Below are 17,634 nucleotides of genomic sequence, written 5' to 3'. Positions count from 1 at the left end.
TTTACTGAGAGAGTAGTGGATGCAGGGAATAGCCTTCCTGCAGAAGTGGTAGCTGCAAATACAGTGAAGGAGTTTCAGCATGCATGGGATAGGCATAAGGCCATCCTTCATATAAGATAGGGCCAGGGGCTATCCATAGGATTCAGATATATTGGGCAGACTAGATGGGCCAAATGGTTCTTATCTGCCGACACATTCTATGTTTCTATGATTGCAAGCCTTGAATCAATATTCTTTTCCCTGAAAGTGGGTGTTACAAATCCTCCTGGCCTTTCAATATTTTCTGTAGGGTTAGAGCAAATAGTATGGGGAGCATGGAAAGAGGGAGCATGCAATACTGCACTCACAAAACAACATCCGTGAATGCATCATTGCATGGTCCCTCCATCCTCCCTGTACTATTTGCTCTAACCCTACAGGGCAATTGTTGAGGGACAGATGCATTGATGACACCCAATGTAAGAATAATGCATCACTCTTGCTTTAATTGTGAAAAATTAGGATATCCAAATTTTACCGAGCCCATGCTATATAAACAGGATATTGTCAATATATCGCATCCCTATTAAGACTTCACCCCATTGTAATCCATGAAAGCATACATTGATTCTCTTTTCCAAAAACAGTTGTGTGTATGATGAGACTCATGTTTCCTCCATAGCAGTTTCACATAAGTGACAAGAATTGTGTCCAAAGACAAACTTCACAAATATCATTCCACATCATACAAGACCAAAAACATATCACCCCCTCTTATCAGTCAGAGATCCCCATTATGATCCCTATTATGTCCTCAGCATCAGTTCTAGTTAGAGACGATTTCCATTATGTCCTCTTCTGTCTTATTATCCTTAGTGCCTTATTATAATAGGTGAAAGTCAACACAGTCCTGGAAATGAATAATACTTGTGATCCCCCTTGTTAAACTCGTGTAACACCCACCCTATCTCATATGTCTTGGCTGACTAGGTAACTTTTTTAACATAATTTACCATTATCACTAAGACGGTGGTAGAGTTTCTCTAGATGCTTCCAGAGAAAGTTTGGGCACATTTACAATAGTATGAAACAAAGGTCAACTCAGAGCAAGAGACACCCTATACACCCATAAACCACTAGTCATTTGACACCCATAATCTGGATGATAAAACCTTCCAACTATGGCAGTATTTAGGTGTTCATAGTCAAGTGAGTAATAAGGACTAAATCGATGTATGTTTCCATTCACTGATGTTAAGCAATGATTATGAAAATAAGTAACTGAAACAAAGTATATTCCATATAAATATGGTCTGTTTACTTCTCCCACAGTGGTAACTGGAGCGTCAGATGGAATTGGGAAGGCATACGCAAAGGAGGTAAGTAGTCCGTGGTCTATCAGTCTAATTATCTATCTCTTATATTGGTCTCATACTTCTATCTCTTCCCTGCAGTTGGCCAGGAGAGGCCTTGATGTCGTCCTCATCAGTCGGAATGTGGAGAAGCTACAAAAGGTTGCAGATGAGATAGGTGAGGGGTAAGAAGGTCTTACCCATGATGCTTAGTCAACAAGTGCAGTAGGTACAATATGGATGTTTAGTGAAGACGTCAAATATTGAGAATCAAGACCTAATCTTTATATGTATAATATCCATAGAAAAAGAAAGCCGACGAAAAACAAAAATCATCCAGTTGGACTTCACCGGAGGGCCTGAAATTTATCTAAAGGTGGAGAAGGCTTTGAAGGACCTGGATATCGGAATTTTAGGTAAAACTGGGCAAAAAAATGCAGTGTCTCTACCAATGTTCTTACACCAGACATAAGGCCACAGATTTCTAACAAGACCCACTACTTCATCCACAGAACATTATCCCAAAGTAGTCAGAAATTGTTGGGAAATTTATTTTGCTGTACATGACATGTACTGATGTGTTTGTCCATTCTCCTTCTTATCATGGAGTCATGAACATTGCTCTTACCTAAGTCTGGAGAGACAGCAGGTCTTTAATTGTACTGAGCTACTTTATGACTTCTAGATTATGTTGTAGTTTGGTGTCTGCTCCTGGGTGTATTCACTACAGGAACAAAGATTGGAATGGATGAAATCCAATATACCATACCCATAGACAATAAAACTACTCCCATTACGTTTTCTTATCTGAGGATTTATAACAGAAGTGGATGTGATCCAGTGTACCATTGAACAGATCTGATTTTGGGTTACTCATGTAACCCCTATACACAGGTCTGGACTTTGCTGCAGAGGAACCACCGGGATGCTACCTCTTGGAGTAGTCTCTGTTCAGTGATCCACAGAGGTTAAGAAAAACTGGTGTAGAGCACCAAGGGATCAGGAAAACCATAGTCAAGAAAAAGCAGAGGGAGCATGTGTGCCCTAAGGCACTGCAGGGATGAAGCTCGCCAGTAAGTAGCAGAGAAAGGCAGACATGGGTGGTGGGGAACAACAAGTTCCAGGGTTCTACATTTATCTATTCACAGTATCATGTCAATAATGGGTTCCTTTGTGAATTTTTGTCAGCAAGAACTTTTCTACACAATGCGCTATTCATACCATAAGGACATTCTGGAACAATTGATGGAAACTGTGACCGCAGAGCTGGACATCATAGAGAATAGAGCTTCACCAGTGTTTTCTCCTGTTACAGTGAATAATGTTGGGATGATTTTCTCCTCTGAAGGATGCAGATTTCTTGAGGTCCCTAATATAAACAAGGTGAGCTCCATAATAGATGATTACCTCTATAATGTATATATACAGTCTAAAATAAATAAGTACACCTCTCCCAGAGAGGTCACTGCATACAGTACTAGCAGATTGCACAGAAGGTAGACACAGTGAAACAGGGAATAATATGGTTGAGGAAGACATTAAGGATTCCCAAAAAAGATCTAGTCCTTTAGGCCTCTTTCACACGAAAATCTTTTCTACCTGTCAGACATATATTAGATATTTCTCTCTAGTGATTATCGTTATTACTGTTACTGCAGTGTGTAATGGGTATCGCTAGAGAGGCAGTTTGCATATTTTACTCTATAGATTGGGTATAAACAGGATAGGGACAGTGTAAAGTATCATTTTCATTGATGTGTTTAGTGCAACTGCGTTCCGGCCGCTGGTAAACATCTGGGTCATGGTGTTAATAACTGCTCTAATTAGGCACAGAGGAGAGATTATGCTCATCTTCAAACTCTTATTCTGGAAAAAAGGACCTCCATATATACAGTCCTGATCAAAAGTTTAAGACCACTTGAAAAATGGCAAAAAATCCTATGTATCATGGCTGGATCTTAACTAGGTTCCAAGTAGAGCTTCAACATTCAACAAAAAAAAATGGGAGGGAGTTTTTCAGCTGATCCAAATTTTAGGACCACATGTCTTTAAAAGGCCAAATCTGTGCAAAGATGTGGATTCATTGTCATTTCCTGTTAGGTAGTCACACGTTGTGATGGCAAAGGCAAAAAAACTCTCCATTTCTGAACGTGGTCAAGTTGTTGAACTGCATAAGCAGGGTCTCTCACAGCGCTCCATCGCTGCTGAGGTGGGACGCAGTAAGACAGTCATTTGGAATTTCTTAAATGATCCTGAGGGTTATGGAACAAAAAAGTCAAGTGAAAGACCCAAAAAAATTTCATCAGCAATGAGCAGGAGGATCCAATTGGCTGTCCGTCAAGACACTGGACGATCCTCGACCCAAATTAAGGCCCTTACTGGTGCTAACTGCAGCACCATAACCATCAGACGGCATCTGAGACCGAAGGGCTTCAAAAAGAAAAAACGTCTTCAAAGACCTCGTCTCCTTGAACGCCACAGAACTGCGCGTTTGGACTTTGCAAGAGAGCACCAAACATGGGACATTCAAAGGTGGAAGAAAGTTTTATTCTCTGATGAGAAAAAATGTAACCTTGATGGTCCTGATGGTTTCCAATGTTACTGGAATGACAAGCAGATCCCACCGGAGATGTTTTCTATGCGCCACAGTGGAGGGGGCGCCATAATGGTCTGGGGTGCTTTTTCCTTCAGTGGAACAATGGAGCTTCAGGAAGTGCAGGGGCATCAAACGGCCGCTGGCTATGTCGAGATGTTGCAGAGAGCATTTCTCATGACTGGTGGGCCCTCGTCTGTGTGGTAACAACTGGGTTTTTCAACAGGACAATGCTACATTACACAATGCCCACAGGACAAGGGACTTCTTCCAGGAGAATAACATCACTCTTTTGGCCCATCCTGCCTGATCTAAATCCAATTGAGAACCTTTGGGGATGGATGGCAAGGGAAGTTTACAAAAATGGACTACAGTTCCAGACAGTAGATGGCCTTCGTGCGGCCGTCTTCACCACTTGGAGAAATGTTCTCACTCACCTCATGGAAACGGTTGCATCAAGCATGCCGAAACAATAACGGCGGAGCTACTCATTACTGAGTTCATGTTTGGAAGTTGGATTTCTGTTTTGGGGGGGTTTAGTGGTTTTTTTGGAGGTGTGGTCCTAAACTTTTGATCAGCTGAAAAACAGCCTGTTTCAGTTTATTCGTTGTTTTCATTAAATTGAATGCTCCAAAAATGTTTTGTCTCACTCCCATTTCTTCTTGTTGCATGTTGAAGCTCTACTTGGAACCTTGTTAAGATCCAGCCATGCTAAATATGATTTTTTGCCATTTTTCAAGTGGTCTTAAACTTTTGATCAGGACTGTATATGACGATCAGAGAGCAAATATTTTTTCTGATTAACAGGGGAAAGGGGAATGGATAACAAGACCACAAATCCATGTTATCTTTCTCCTGGGGACAATAAGGATAAGCACACGGATGACAGTTTAGAAACTGAATATCCGCACAGATTTTCATGTGAACTACTCTATGTTTCGACACCAAACACCGCATGTGTTATTAGCAGATTTTGTTGTGTATTTTTATGCAGTTTTTCCAGATCTCACCCTTTGCATTGCAAAAGGTGAAATCTGCACGAAAAAAAAATGCAAAAACAGTTGACATGATCCAGATTTCAAAATCAGGTAAATTTATTCACAGAAAACAATGCAAAGTGTACATGAGATTTGTCAGATCTCATTGACTTTGCCAATGCTGAATTATGTTGCAGTTTTTCCCCACAAAATCCACACAGAAAAAAATGTGTGTAATCCGATGTGTATGCAGGTATCCATACAGTTACACTTTCTCCCTGTGCATCCTGTCAGCACTTCACCCACTGGCCTCCCCTCTTCTTCCATACTGGCTGACATCTCAGATGATTGAAGGTCAGGAATCAAAGCTGCAGGCGTATGCAGCTTTTCACAGAAACCCATTCTAAGGGCTCTACCTCTAGATATATTGGTCGTATTTTACAGATGAGATTGTCACTTTTAAAATAAGACCTGGCTGGCATCTCTAGCTATTACAGAGCCTAAGATCCAGCCATAAGCAGCATGGATGTACAGTATGGGCTAAGTCCTTGGCTATTGAACTGAAAACCTATAAGCATGTATGATATACCTCCTTTGCAGGGAAAGGGTTAAAGACAAAATCAGTGATGTCATCACTTCTATACATGAATTATATTTCCATTTGCTTGATTTACAGTGAATAATCAATATCATGAACAGAAGTGTACTATCCATGGTGCAAGTTAGGTACTATTATGTCACAGAGCACCGGTACTTGACGTTTGGTGCCATGATAGTAAGTCACAGTGATGTCACTGGGTCCGAGCCATCATTTGTGGGTGCTAGCTGTATAAGGGTGCCTTTACGCGTTGGGGATTTTGTTTTGTTTCTTGACTGAAAATCAGTTCCATTCATTTTAATGGGGAAGCAAGCACATGAATTTCTGCAAGCCCCTTATACAGCAGGAACTGGGTTCTGACTGCAAGGATCAGAGATAATCATGCTCCTGCCAGTTTAACCCTTCAGAACCACATTGTCTAAATGGTTAAAAAGAGGGAGAGAGCTCTGATCTGCTCTGGTCTTCTGATTGGCACCCGACAAACATAGTCGCAGGGTGCCAAGCACGGTGCCTTCTGCCATGTCTCAGCCACTAATACTTTCTGCCCGTCAGAATGACTATACACTCTAATAAAGGATTATTACAGTTTATAGTACAAGAGATCACAAGATTGATGGCCAAGTTCCCTAAGTGGATTTAAGAAAAAGTGTTCAATAAGGTTTTTAAAAATACTACAAAAAAACAAAACCATTAAAAAGTCGAATAACTCCCTTTTCCAATTTCTCATATATGAAAAAAAAAGCATAATTGGTGGTATGATCGCGTCCGCAAGAACCCAATCTATCACTGAACGCTGAAAGAAAAAAATCCCAAAGCAAATATTTCTCTTTTTGGTCACCTGCCCCCCCCCCCCCCCCCCCTTTGATGGGTCCTCAGACAACACCGCCTGCAGAAAAATGACAACGTTACGGGTGTCAGAATATGACTACACAAAGCAATTTTAAAAAAAGCATATTCATTTTTTTTTAATTAGTAAAACATAACAGAAACCAAAGTTTGGTACCTCCATAGTCGTACTGACCTCCAGAATAAAGTTCAAATATTATTATTAAGGCATAGTGTACACTATAAAAACTAAACCCTAAAAACTTACCCGGTGACCTTCTTTACATCTTTTTAGCTGTAGACACATCAATTCTCATGCTCCTTTTCTGCTTAAACTATCTGATGCTTAATGTGCATTTAGTAGCCCAAGACACTTCCTGCTGCCCTGGGATTGGCCAGCACTACTCACATGAACAGTGCTGACCAATACAAGAGCAAGGCTGAACAAGTGTAGTGACCCAGCGGATCACTGATAGGAGTTAATTGACTACTAAAAGGGCTAGTAATTCACTGCTGTGTGTGATTCCAAGAGCTGATAATGGAAAAACAATATAACTATCATGCCCTACTCAGCATGAAGAAGCCATGCCCCCTCTGAGTCAGGAGTGTCGTGTAGTCTGATTGCATCAGCCAATGAGTCTTTACATTCAGTTAATGTGATTTTTTTTTAAATCCTGAACTAGACGGTCGCTTTAAAGGGGTTGTCCAGGATTTTACTACTGATGCCATATCTTCAGGATGGGCCATCAAATCTGATCAGAAAGGGTCTGACACCCTGCCAATCAGCTGTTGTGGAGTATCTGAGAGGTGGGAAGTCGACATGGAAACTTTGGGCAACTTTTAGTGGACGGAGATGTCTTCTGCAGCGCTGCGGTCGTTCAGTTCTGTTGCAGAGGCACTGCAGTATCCATCTCCATCCGCTATATTTTGGATGGAGCCATGTACTTCCAACACCAAAGAGACCGCAAAACAGCTGATTGTGGCGCAGTGTGCTAGACCCCACGAGTCAGCCATTGATAGGCTATGCTGAGTATAGGTCATCAATACAAAAAAATCCCATAAGTGTAACTATCACACCTTCATGGATGACCCAAGAGGAAGGTTAGCAGATTTTAATAAAGGCAAAATCACTGGGCACCTCTCATCAAAATGACTGTACCTGTAACAGTTAAGCAAGTTTAAGCTGAAATTATCTCCAAAAGGCATGAAGCTAAAGATGAAACTTATTTAAAGATGAAACAGATTATTTTGGTTTTGTGCAATTTTTGCCTGAAAAAAAGGAAAGGAGTACCTTGCAAAAGTATGGAAACCCAAGGAGACTTAAGCGCTCAGATAACTTTGACCGAGGTCTCAGACGATAGATAACCTGTTAGGGTTAAGGATGGTTCACAGTCGTCATTAGGAAAGGCCAGGTGATGCTAATTTCAAAGCTTTATAAATATCCAGACGCCTCTAACCTTGTCCCAAAAATAGCAGCCATAGGTTCTTTTTAAGCAGCCACCTGACAATCTGAAAATGAAAATGTTTGAGGCCCACAAAGCAGGAGAATACTTTAAGAAGATAGCAATTTCAGAGACAGTTGCTTATAGGATTGCTAGAAAGGCGAATCAGAACCTCCGCTTGACTGCAAAAGACCTTCAGGAAGATTTAGCAGACTCTGGAGTTGTGGTACATTGTTCTACTGTACATCGACACCTGCACAAATATGGCCTTCATGGAAGAGTCATCAGTAGAAAACCTCTCCTGCATCCTCACCACAAAATTCAGCGTCAGAAGTTTTCAAAAACACCTCTAAACAAGCCTGATGCATTTTGGAAACAAGTCCTGTGGACCGATGATGTTAAAATAGAACTCTATGGCCACAATGAGCAAAGGTATGTTTAGAAAAAAAAGGCACAGAATTTCATGAAAAAAACACCCCTCCAACCATTAAGCATTGGGGTGGATCAATCATGCTTTGGGGTTGTGTTGCAGCCAATGGCACAGGGAACAATGAATTCAATGAAATTCCAGCAAATTCTAGAAGCAAACATAACACCAACTGTAAAAAAGCTGAAGCTGAAAAAAGGATGGCTTCTACAGATCCTAAACACACCTCAAAATTCACAATAGACAACCTCAAAAGGTGCAAGCTGAAGGTTTTTCTATGGCCCTCAGTGTCTCCTGATCTGAACATCATTGGAAATCTGTGGATAGACCTCAAAGGAGCAGTGCATGCAAGACGGCCCAGGAATCTCACAGAACTGGAAGACTTTTACAAAGAAGAATGGATGAAAATCCCTCAAACAAGAACTGAAAGACTCTTGGTTGCTAAAAAAAAAAGAAGCTTTTACTTGCCAGAGGGGGTGCTACTCAGTACTAACCATGCAGGGGGCCCAAAGTTTGACTTTTGGGAACTTTTCATTTTTGCTATTTTGAAAATGTAAAAGATAAAAATAGAAAATAGTTTTCGCTTAAAATATAAAGAGAACAGTAATTTTGACCGGGGGTGCCCAAACTTTTGCATGCCACTGTATATGATAATAATAACACAATAAATATCTGTCATATTACAATATAATATATAACTAAATTTTAATGACATTTTTCATTTGCTTGATTTTCAGTGGATAAACGACATCATGAACTGCAATGTTCTATCCATGGTGCAGGTAAGTATCCTTAAATAGCGCAAGTGTAAATTTCAGTTTTGCTGTTATATTCCATCACGTTCACGTTTGTTGTGTTTTTCAGATGACCAAGATTCTGTTACCTAGAATGGTGCAGAGGTATGGAGGGGTGAGAGGGTTGTAACATGATGCATTTGCTGCTATGTAACTAGAGATGAGCAAATCGATTCTAAATTAATCAACTACTTTTAGAATTTCCCCAAAAATGTGTTTGAATTTGATTCAGGCCATTTTACATATAACATATTAAAGTAGGGGAGGGAATATGAAGATGGAGGAGCCCTGCCAAGCAGACTAGTCCATAATGCCGTGCAGCCAGTCTCATAGCCAATCAGGAGGGGCAACATTGATTTGTGCATTAAGCGCTACGTATGTAAGTTCCCAAGCAGAGATGCCATTCTGAGCTCCACCACTGATGTGATAGGATGTGATTGGGAAGATATATTTAGGTACGTAGACTAAATGACTTGGAATAGGATGAGTTAGTTTACCGTGTCTGTTACAGGGCTGGAGCTGTTCACATGAGCTAGCAGCCCAATTAATATTGAAAAAAAGCCTAAATCTACTGGCTGATGACATGTTAAGCATCATAGTAGCACTGGACACTGTGCAACTGCACATTTTCCCCAAAAAACCTGTTGCAAAACTTCTACAGTTAATAAGTGTACAATAATTGTATTTTCCAGCGCTTTGGTCCAACTGAAGAATAAAAAAAAATAGAATTTTATTATAAAAATCCTACTTAGCACAGAGTAGTGTACCTGACCTGACATATTGGTGTGCATCACACTTGCCATGTATCGTAGCATTGGACTATTGTTTGTGCCAGCTCAAAAGCTGTGTCAGACCTAGGGCAAGCACAGGTGGTGTGCATTGTGGTGGCAGAAATGATGTGATGATGGTGGTTCTGTATGGGTATCTCCCATATGGTTATTTTTCTCCACATTGCCTGCTGTAATTGTAATGGACTCTAAACATTGAAAATTGGTGTCTTTCAAGACAATCAGTTTTCTCCAGCCTGCCTGCATACCAAACTATCACCGTCTTTATGCTCTACTTTGTCCAACTCAGACAAAGTACCTGCTGGATAAAACTAAACTGTGGGCATTCAAGCGTAACTGTAGGAGCTACAGCTCACCTTAAACATATGAGACAGCATTACCTTTTCAACTGGCCAACAATATAAACAAAACTGTCCTCCTTCTCCCCATCATCATTCTAGTAGCCAGGCCACATCCATAAGTTGTACAGTGTTGTTGTCGTCATTATTAGTTACTGATTCTCACGCTCAGACTCCTGCTTTTCCTTGTCCCGTGCTCCATCACTAGTCATCTATCACATAACGTGTGGTCAGGAAACAACAATATAAGCCAAATAATCTGCTTGTAAGCAAAATGAACTCCAGGTGGTGCAGCCGCTGCCATACCAGCTAGTGGATTCCATTGCCTTTAGGGAACTGATGGTGTACACTCTATAAAAGATACCTAGCTGCCATTATTTCTTTAAAAAAAAATCCATGCCTTGTACTCTGATGCGTCCATTGTTTATTAATTATGAGGACAGAAACAATAAGTATTTAAGTCTAGCAGAAAAAATTATGGTGCACATTTCTTGCTCCCTGCCCTGAGCCTGGAAAACAGGAAAACCCTTCATTAATATCTTACCTCTAGGCTTAGTTGTCATCACTTAGAGCTACAGGCCAAGGGATCCTTCTGACATCAGTGTCCCCACATACCAGCTACCAAGCCTGGGAGGATGTGTGTACATAATTGTGAGCTGATAGGACGCTGACTGGCATTGACCTCTCTTTCTTCTTAGGAAAAAAGGTTTAATCATAAACGTTTCCTCCGATGCTGGCGCCCGTCCTTATCCAAATGCAGTGATGTATAGTGCTACTAAGGTACCTATAGAATCTCCTATAAAACATCTTCAGAAGCAGTATGGCTTTCATGAATGTTACTAACTAACATACATTATATGGAGAAAATTTTGGGACACCTCTAAATTACATTTCCAGGAGCTTTCTAGATCCATAGACATTAGGAGATTAGGACATTGGAGTTGTTCCCCTATTGTTCTTCTGGGAAGACATTTTATGGGAATTTTGCCCATTCCTCCAGAAGAGCATTTGTGAGGTCAGACACGGATGTTGGAGGAGAGGGCCTGACTCGCAATCTCTATTCTAGTTCATTTAGTTGGATGGGGTTGAAGTCATATTTATAATGCCCCCAGCAGTAGTAATAGAATTGAAAAAATAATATACTTTGCTCACTCTTACTGTTCTTCTGGCCTGCGGCCTGAGTCCTGGCTGTAGGCAGTTGCGATGATGTCATCACATCACAACCACCTGTGCCGCTCTGCATTATCATAGAGGCCTATGAGAGTGAACAGTGGGTACAGGAGCCATTGGCTCCCATACCCTGCTGCAGTACTCAAATGTGGGCATTGGGCAAAACAATGGTAAAGAGCAACATGGCACTTCGAAAAGGCGGGCACGTTAGCGCAACTAGGAATTACTTATTAAATTTAAAGATATAATGTACAACAAAAGCACAGTGCTAAACCAAAAAATTGACGGTTACAGAAAGTAAGATGATTAACCCTTTCACAACATCCGTTGTATATGTACAGCTGATGTCGGGTCTTTAAAGACGGCACTTATTCCAGAACGGAATGCCTGGGTGCCTGCTGTTTCATACAGCAAACACCCGCATCTAATGTCTCCGATCATCGTTAATGCAGACAGCGGACATTGTCATTGTCAAATGTGCACACGGCGTCTGAGAGGGCTAAAACCACTTCCAGTGCAGGAACGCTTTCCCCCGGCGGAGATTGGGGAAAGTGTTCTATGCCTGTAATGAGCCTGAGCCTGTATTAGGCTTGCAGGCTCATTAATTGTATATTATAGTTAAGGCCAGCAGGTGGCAGCAAGTTGGAGTCCACAAAAAAAGTGAAAAAAAAAAAGTGAATTTTTTTTAATAAAAAATAATAATTCTCCCCCTCCCCCCCTCAAAAAAATAAAATAAAAATGTAATGGGCATCACCACATGCGAAAACCCCATACTATCAAAATATAAAACAATATGCCATATGGTGTATATGTAATGGAAAAAATTTAATAAAAAGTGATCAAAAAGTCAAACACACCTCAAAATGGTACCCCAAAAACTACATATCATCCCGCCCTCACACATCTCAGTAGACATGACTACAAAAAAAGTTTTTTCCCCCCCATTTTTTTTTCTGGATTAAAACGAAAGAAAAAATACACCGTAATCGTACTCACCTGGACAATGAAGAGAACAAGTTAATTTTACTGCATAGTGAACGCCGTAAAAACAAAACCCGTAAAACTGTGGGGGGAATTGCATTTTTTGTCCAATTCCACCTCATTTGGAATTTTTTTTCCGCTTCCCACTACATCGTATGCAATAATAAATGGTGCCATTAAAAAGTAAAGCTTGTCCCGCGGCTACGTGAACAAAAAATAAAAAAGTTATCGATGTCTAAAACCCCTCAATTTGATCCCAATTCTGCAGAGGGTGGGGTTGAGGGGGTTTCCCTTCCATTCTTGGCCCATCCTTCTGGGAAGGCCTTCATTATGTGTGCATGCTCCACCTCTCTCACTCAGCTGTCATATGTGAAATCAGTAAAGTATGTCTTCTGGTCTGTATATTCGAATTTCGAATTTTTATCGCGAATATAGGTACTTTTATTTCGAATATAGTGATATATATTCGTAATTTCGAATATTCGATTTTTTTTTTTATCAGTACACATGATCCCTCCCTGCTTCTAGCTTGTGGGCCAATATGAAGGCTGCAGTATATTTGACTTTAGGAGTAGTGTTTGCGAATTTTCGTAATGCGAATTTTTTTGTAATGCTAATTTTTATTGTGAATTTTTCAACTTACAACTATTAGACAAAGAAGATCATAGCACTATATTAGCTAAATTTGCTCTATATTCGTTTTTTCCCGAATATTCTCTATATTGCTATAACTTAGTTTTTTTGAATATTCGTAATATTTTAAAACAAGAATATCACCACCTCTTTTTTTAGGCTTTCATGGACTTTTTCTCCCGCTCCCTCTACTACGAGTACAGATCTGATGGCATTACAGTTCAGGTACCAGTATTATGTTCATATTAGAGATTAGGACATTTCTTGAAATTAGATTTGAGTCCGATTCGCCAAATTGTTCAAAAATTTTTATTCTACCAGAATCGAAAATGCTCCAATTGTAAAGTGCTCCAATTGTCTCTTATTGGGGGCAGATTTTGTTTACACACACACACACAGTGTTAAGGGAAAAAACAGTATAAGGCCTCCTGCACACGACCGTTGTTTTGATCCGCATCCGAGCCGCAGTGTTTGCGCCTCAGGTGCGGACCCATTCACTTCAATGGGGCCACAGAGGATGCGGACAGAACTCTGTGTGCTGTCCGCATCCGTTGCTCCGTTCCGTGGTCCGTAAAAAAAATATAACCTGTCCTATTCCTTGTCCGTTTTTTGCGGAAAAGAATAGGCAGTTATATTAATGGCTGTCCGTGCCATTCGGAACGCAAACGGACGCCATCGGTGTTTTGCATATCCGCAAAACACACAACGGTCGTGTGCGCGAAGCCTAAAGCATTGAATTTAGCAGGTACATTAAAGAAACAGTATAATGTGTTGAACTGCTTTATTAATGCAACAGTAATGCTTTGAATTTGACTGGTATATTAGTACAACAATGTGTCGAGCTGGTATATTAAGGCGGTAGTACAATGCATTGAACTCAGCAGCACTTTAAACAGTAGTAAAATTGCAGTTGTTTTTTTTATAAAGACAAAGGTGCAATTGCGCAGTGTAGCCAGTGAAATGCATGCTGTGGTGCAGGGACTGCTTGAGAAAATTGACTACAAAGCACTTATAACTCCTAGAAGCTTTTTTAAAGGCCTCTTTGCTGAAACAAAAAATGTGTCACGCAGACACTGCGGCATTGTGGTTATTGCAGTGCATTACATGATACTGTCCACTTCCCACACAGAATGCCGAGTGACCCTATGCTTTCTCTGTCTGATAAAACCATGCATTTTCTATCTATTGATTCAATCTACCTAACTAAAAATGTACCTAAACTGTCCCTATAATACCCTATGGCCTCTTTCACACGGGCGAGATTTCCGCGCGTGAGGTGAACGCATTGCACCCGCACTGAATCCGGACCCATTCATTTCTATGGGGCTGTGCATTGCGTTTTTCACGCAACGCAGGCCCCATAGAAGTAAATGGGGCTGCGTGAAAATCGCAAGCATCCGCAAGCAAGTGCGGATGCGGTTTTCACACACGCTTGCTAGGAGACGATCGGGATGGGGACCCGATCATTATTATTTTCCCTTATAACATAGTTATAAGGGAAAATAATAGCATTCTTAATACAGAATGCTAAGTAAAATAGGGGGTTAAAATAAAATAAAAAATAATTTAAATCACCTTAATCCACTTGTTCGTGCAGCCGGCATCTCTTCTGTCTTCTTCTTTGAGGAAAAGGACCTGTGGTGACGTCACTGCGCACATCACATGGTCCGTCACATGCTCCATCACCATGGTGATGGATCGTGTGATGGACCATGTGATGAGCACAGTGATGTCATCAAAGGTCCTTTACCCAGGTCCTGAAGAAAGAAGAAAGAAGAGAAGCCGGACAACGCGAACAAGTGGATTAAGGTGAGTTAAATTTTTTATATTTTTTTTTTAACCCCTCCAGCCCTATTTTACTAAGTATTCTGTATTAAGAATGCTATTATTTTCCCTTATAACCATGTTATAAGGGAAAATAATACAAAAGCATTGCACCCGCACGATAAAAACTGAACAACAGAACGCAATCGCAGTCAAAACTGACTGAAATTGCGTACCTATATGCGCGGGTTTGCCGCAATGCACCCGGGACGCATCCTGAGCCAAAACGTGATGCCCGTGTGAAAGAGGCCTATGATTGCTGGCTTGTGTCTGTAATTGCTTTCTGCCAGACGCAGTTCCAGAGACTTAAGGACCTGACAAAATCCTGGCCCCCCTTTTGACTGTCAGCCTCTGAGCCAACCAGTGAAAGCTCCCCCCCCCCCTTCCCTGGGTCATTTGATACTTCCCGCTAATTTACATTGTAAAATGGTGTGGGTTCCATTTTTCATAATTTTTCCGTAGCGATCTTCCGCAACTTCGGATTTATTTGACCCCAGAATTTTTGTGATCATCATCACTGTCCTCTCAAATTATGGAAACTGGCATTTTTTATATTAGCCAATCAGAAGTATACTTAGTCTCCCTTATTTACATACAGTATAATAACCAGAATCTACATGCAGTGACGGTTACCCTCTTTCTCCTCAGTCTGTTCTGCCACTCTACGTGTCCACCAACATGAACGCCAACATGGGCACCAACTTTCTGGTGAAGACCAGCGATGACTTTGCCCGGGAAGCTCTGAACACCGTGGGGTACTCCCATCGTAACAATGGCTGCCTCTCCCACTGCCTCCAGGTACAACCAACTTACCTTCTCAGGCTGTGCTTAAATAGACTCTGGAGGGGTCACATATTTACTGCTGTTATTTATTTTCAGAGTTACATCCTTGACCACCTGATGTCCGAGACCATCAGGACCTCCCCGATCCTGCACTTTATTTCAGACTACACCATAAATCTGCAGGTCAAGATGATGAAAATGAACTAGAGGCATCAATAAATATAAGCAAGAAATAACTAAAGAAGTCCATCCAATAAAGAACAAGATCCCTAAAAAAAAGTGGAGTCCAGCAGACCTCCGTATTTCTCACTCTCGGCGCTTAACCATGGTTCATCAATAAAAGCTGCTAATGTTTTACAAGATGGATTTCCTTCATTATGTCTTCCTTATGTGGTGAGCGTCAAAGCCAGGCGTACGGATCCCATCTGCACTAGCATAGGCGATTTCTGCGATGCGCGATTGAGTGAGCTATAATTTTGTTACTTTGATACAGTACAGACCAAAAGTTTGGACACACCTTCTCATTCAAAGAGTTTTCTTTATTTTCATGACTATGAAGGCATCAAAACTATGAATTAACACATGTGGAATTATATACATAACAAACAAGTGTGAAACAACTGAAAATATGTCATATTCTAGGTTCTTCAAAGTAGCCACCTTTTGCTTTGATTACTGCTTTGCACACTCTTGGCATTCTCTTGATGAGCTTCAAGAGGTAGTCCCCTGAAATGGTTTTCACTTCACAGGTGTGCCCTGTCAGGTTTAATAAGTGGGATTTCTTGCCTTATAAATGGGGTTGGGACCATCAGTTGCGTTGAGGAGAAGTCAGGTGGATACACAGCTGATAGTCCTACTGAATAGACTGTTAGAATTTGTATTATGGCAAGAAAAGAGCAGCTAAGTCAAGAAAAATGAGTGGCCATCATTACTTTAAGAAATGAAGGTCAGTCAGTCAGCCGAAAAATTGGGAAAACTTTAAAAGTAAGGGCTATTTGACCATGAAGGAGAGTGATGGGGTGCTGCGCCAGATGACCTGGCCTCCACAGTCACCGGACCTGAACCCAATCGAGATGGTTTGGGGTGAGCTGGACCGCAGAGTGAAGGCAAAAGGGCCAACAAGTGCTAAGCATCTCTGGGAACTCCTTCAAGACTATTGGAAGACCATTTCAGGTGATTACTTCTTGAAGCTCATCAAGAGAATGCCAAGAGTGTGCAAAGCAGTAATCAAAGCAAAAGGTGGCTACTTTGAAGAACCTAGAATATGACATATTTTCAGTTGTTTCACACTTGTTTGTTATGTATATAATTCCACATGTGTTAATTCATAGTTTTGATGCCTTCATAGTCATGAAAATAAAGAAAACTCTTTGAATGAGAAGGTGTGGCCAAACTTTTGGTCTGTACTGTATATCAATAAATAATCAGGGACGTTGTACTGTGTCTATATGTACAGAATAATATACAGAGCAGCACACCCAGTATACAGGACTGGAGAAGTGTTACTGTGCAGTGTCCATATATACAGAATAAGAGCAGATACTGAGGAACTCTTTTTTAATTTTATACAAAAATACAAAAACTTTGCCCAAATTTTTTCAAAACAAGGTATAAAGTATATATACTTACCCTACTGGCCCAGCTACATGCATACTATCTCATTCATACCTACTAAAAAAAGGAGAAAATGAAACCTAGCCTAACGTAAACATCCGATCAGGCTGAGCCCCGACTATATACAAATTTATACAAATTGCTCAGAACAGAAAATAAATGACAACTTGTCACAATAAAAAAAAATTATAAACATAAAATAATCATAAAAGAAATATCAAATAACTATAATAATTTTTATTTCTTTTTTATTACACACATATATGAGAAAACACAAACCTATACTAACCCTACCAATCTATCTATCCCATCACCTTCACCCAGGGCCAACCTCCGCCTCTTGTCCCTCCATGAGGCCAGCCCTTCTTCCACCACCCACACCCAGCCCCCCGCCTCATGTCCTCCTATGTCCGCATAGTCCAGGGCTGGATGCAGGCCTCCCCACACAAAAATATGAACCTCCCCACCTCATCCCACCCAACCTAACTACACACCACTTACCCTATCATACAATAT

The 17,634-nt window shown here is 40.8% G+C and overlaps 1 protein-coding gene across 2 annotated transcripts in view; it reads left to right on the top strand.

Moving 5' to 3' along the window:
- Positions 1-17,634, top strand: part of LOC120986580 (very-long-chain 3-oxoacyl-CoA reductase-like) — a 148,750-nt gene that overhangs the window by 10,697 nt on the left and 120,419 nt on the right. Inside the window, exons 2-11 of one of the 2 annotated variants that reach the window (XM_040415240.1) lie at positions 1,312-1,358; positions 1,434-1,509; positions 1,637-1,747; positions 2,647-2,714; positions 8,931-8,975; positions 9,058-9,092; positions 10,812-10,893; positions 13,057-13,122; positions 15,370-15,519; positions 15,601-15,988. The exons of the other annotated variant lie outside the window; for it this stretch is intronic. Coding sequence (XP_040271174.1) covers positions 1,312-1,358; positions 1,434-1,509; positions 1,637-1,747; positions 2,647-2,714; positions 8,931-8,975; positions 9,058-9,092; positions 10,812-10,893; positions 13,057-13,122; positions 15,370-15,519; positions 15,601-15,711 — 791 coding nt within the window. The 3' untranslated portion in view covers positions 15,712-15,988. Of the gene's footprint in view, positions 1-1,311; positions 1,359-1,433; positions 1,510-1,636; positions 1,748-2,646; positions 2,715-8,930; positions 8,976-9,057; positions 9,093-10,811; positions 10,894-13,056; positions 13,123-15,369; positions 15,520-15,600; positions 15,989-17,634 lie in introns of those variants that run through there. 2 annotated transcript variants of the gene reach the window in all.

The sequence above is a fragment of the Bufo bufo genome, chromosome 1, assembly GCF_905171765.1.
Source record: "Bufo bufo chromosome 1, aBufBuf1.1, whole genome shotgun sequence".
In the NCBI taxonomy this organism is placed as follows: domain Eukaryota; kingdom Metazoa; phylum Chordata; class Amphibia; order Anura; family Bufonidae; genus Bufo; species Bufo bufo.
The sequence above is the reverse complement of the archived record's forward strand: the minus strand, read 5'-3'. Positions and strand labels throughout refer to the sequence as shown.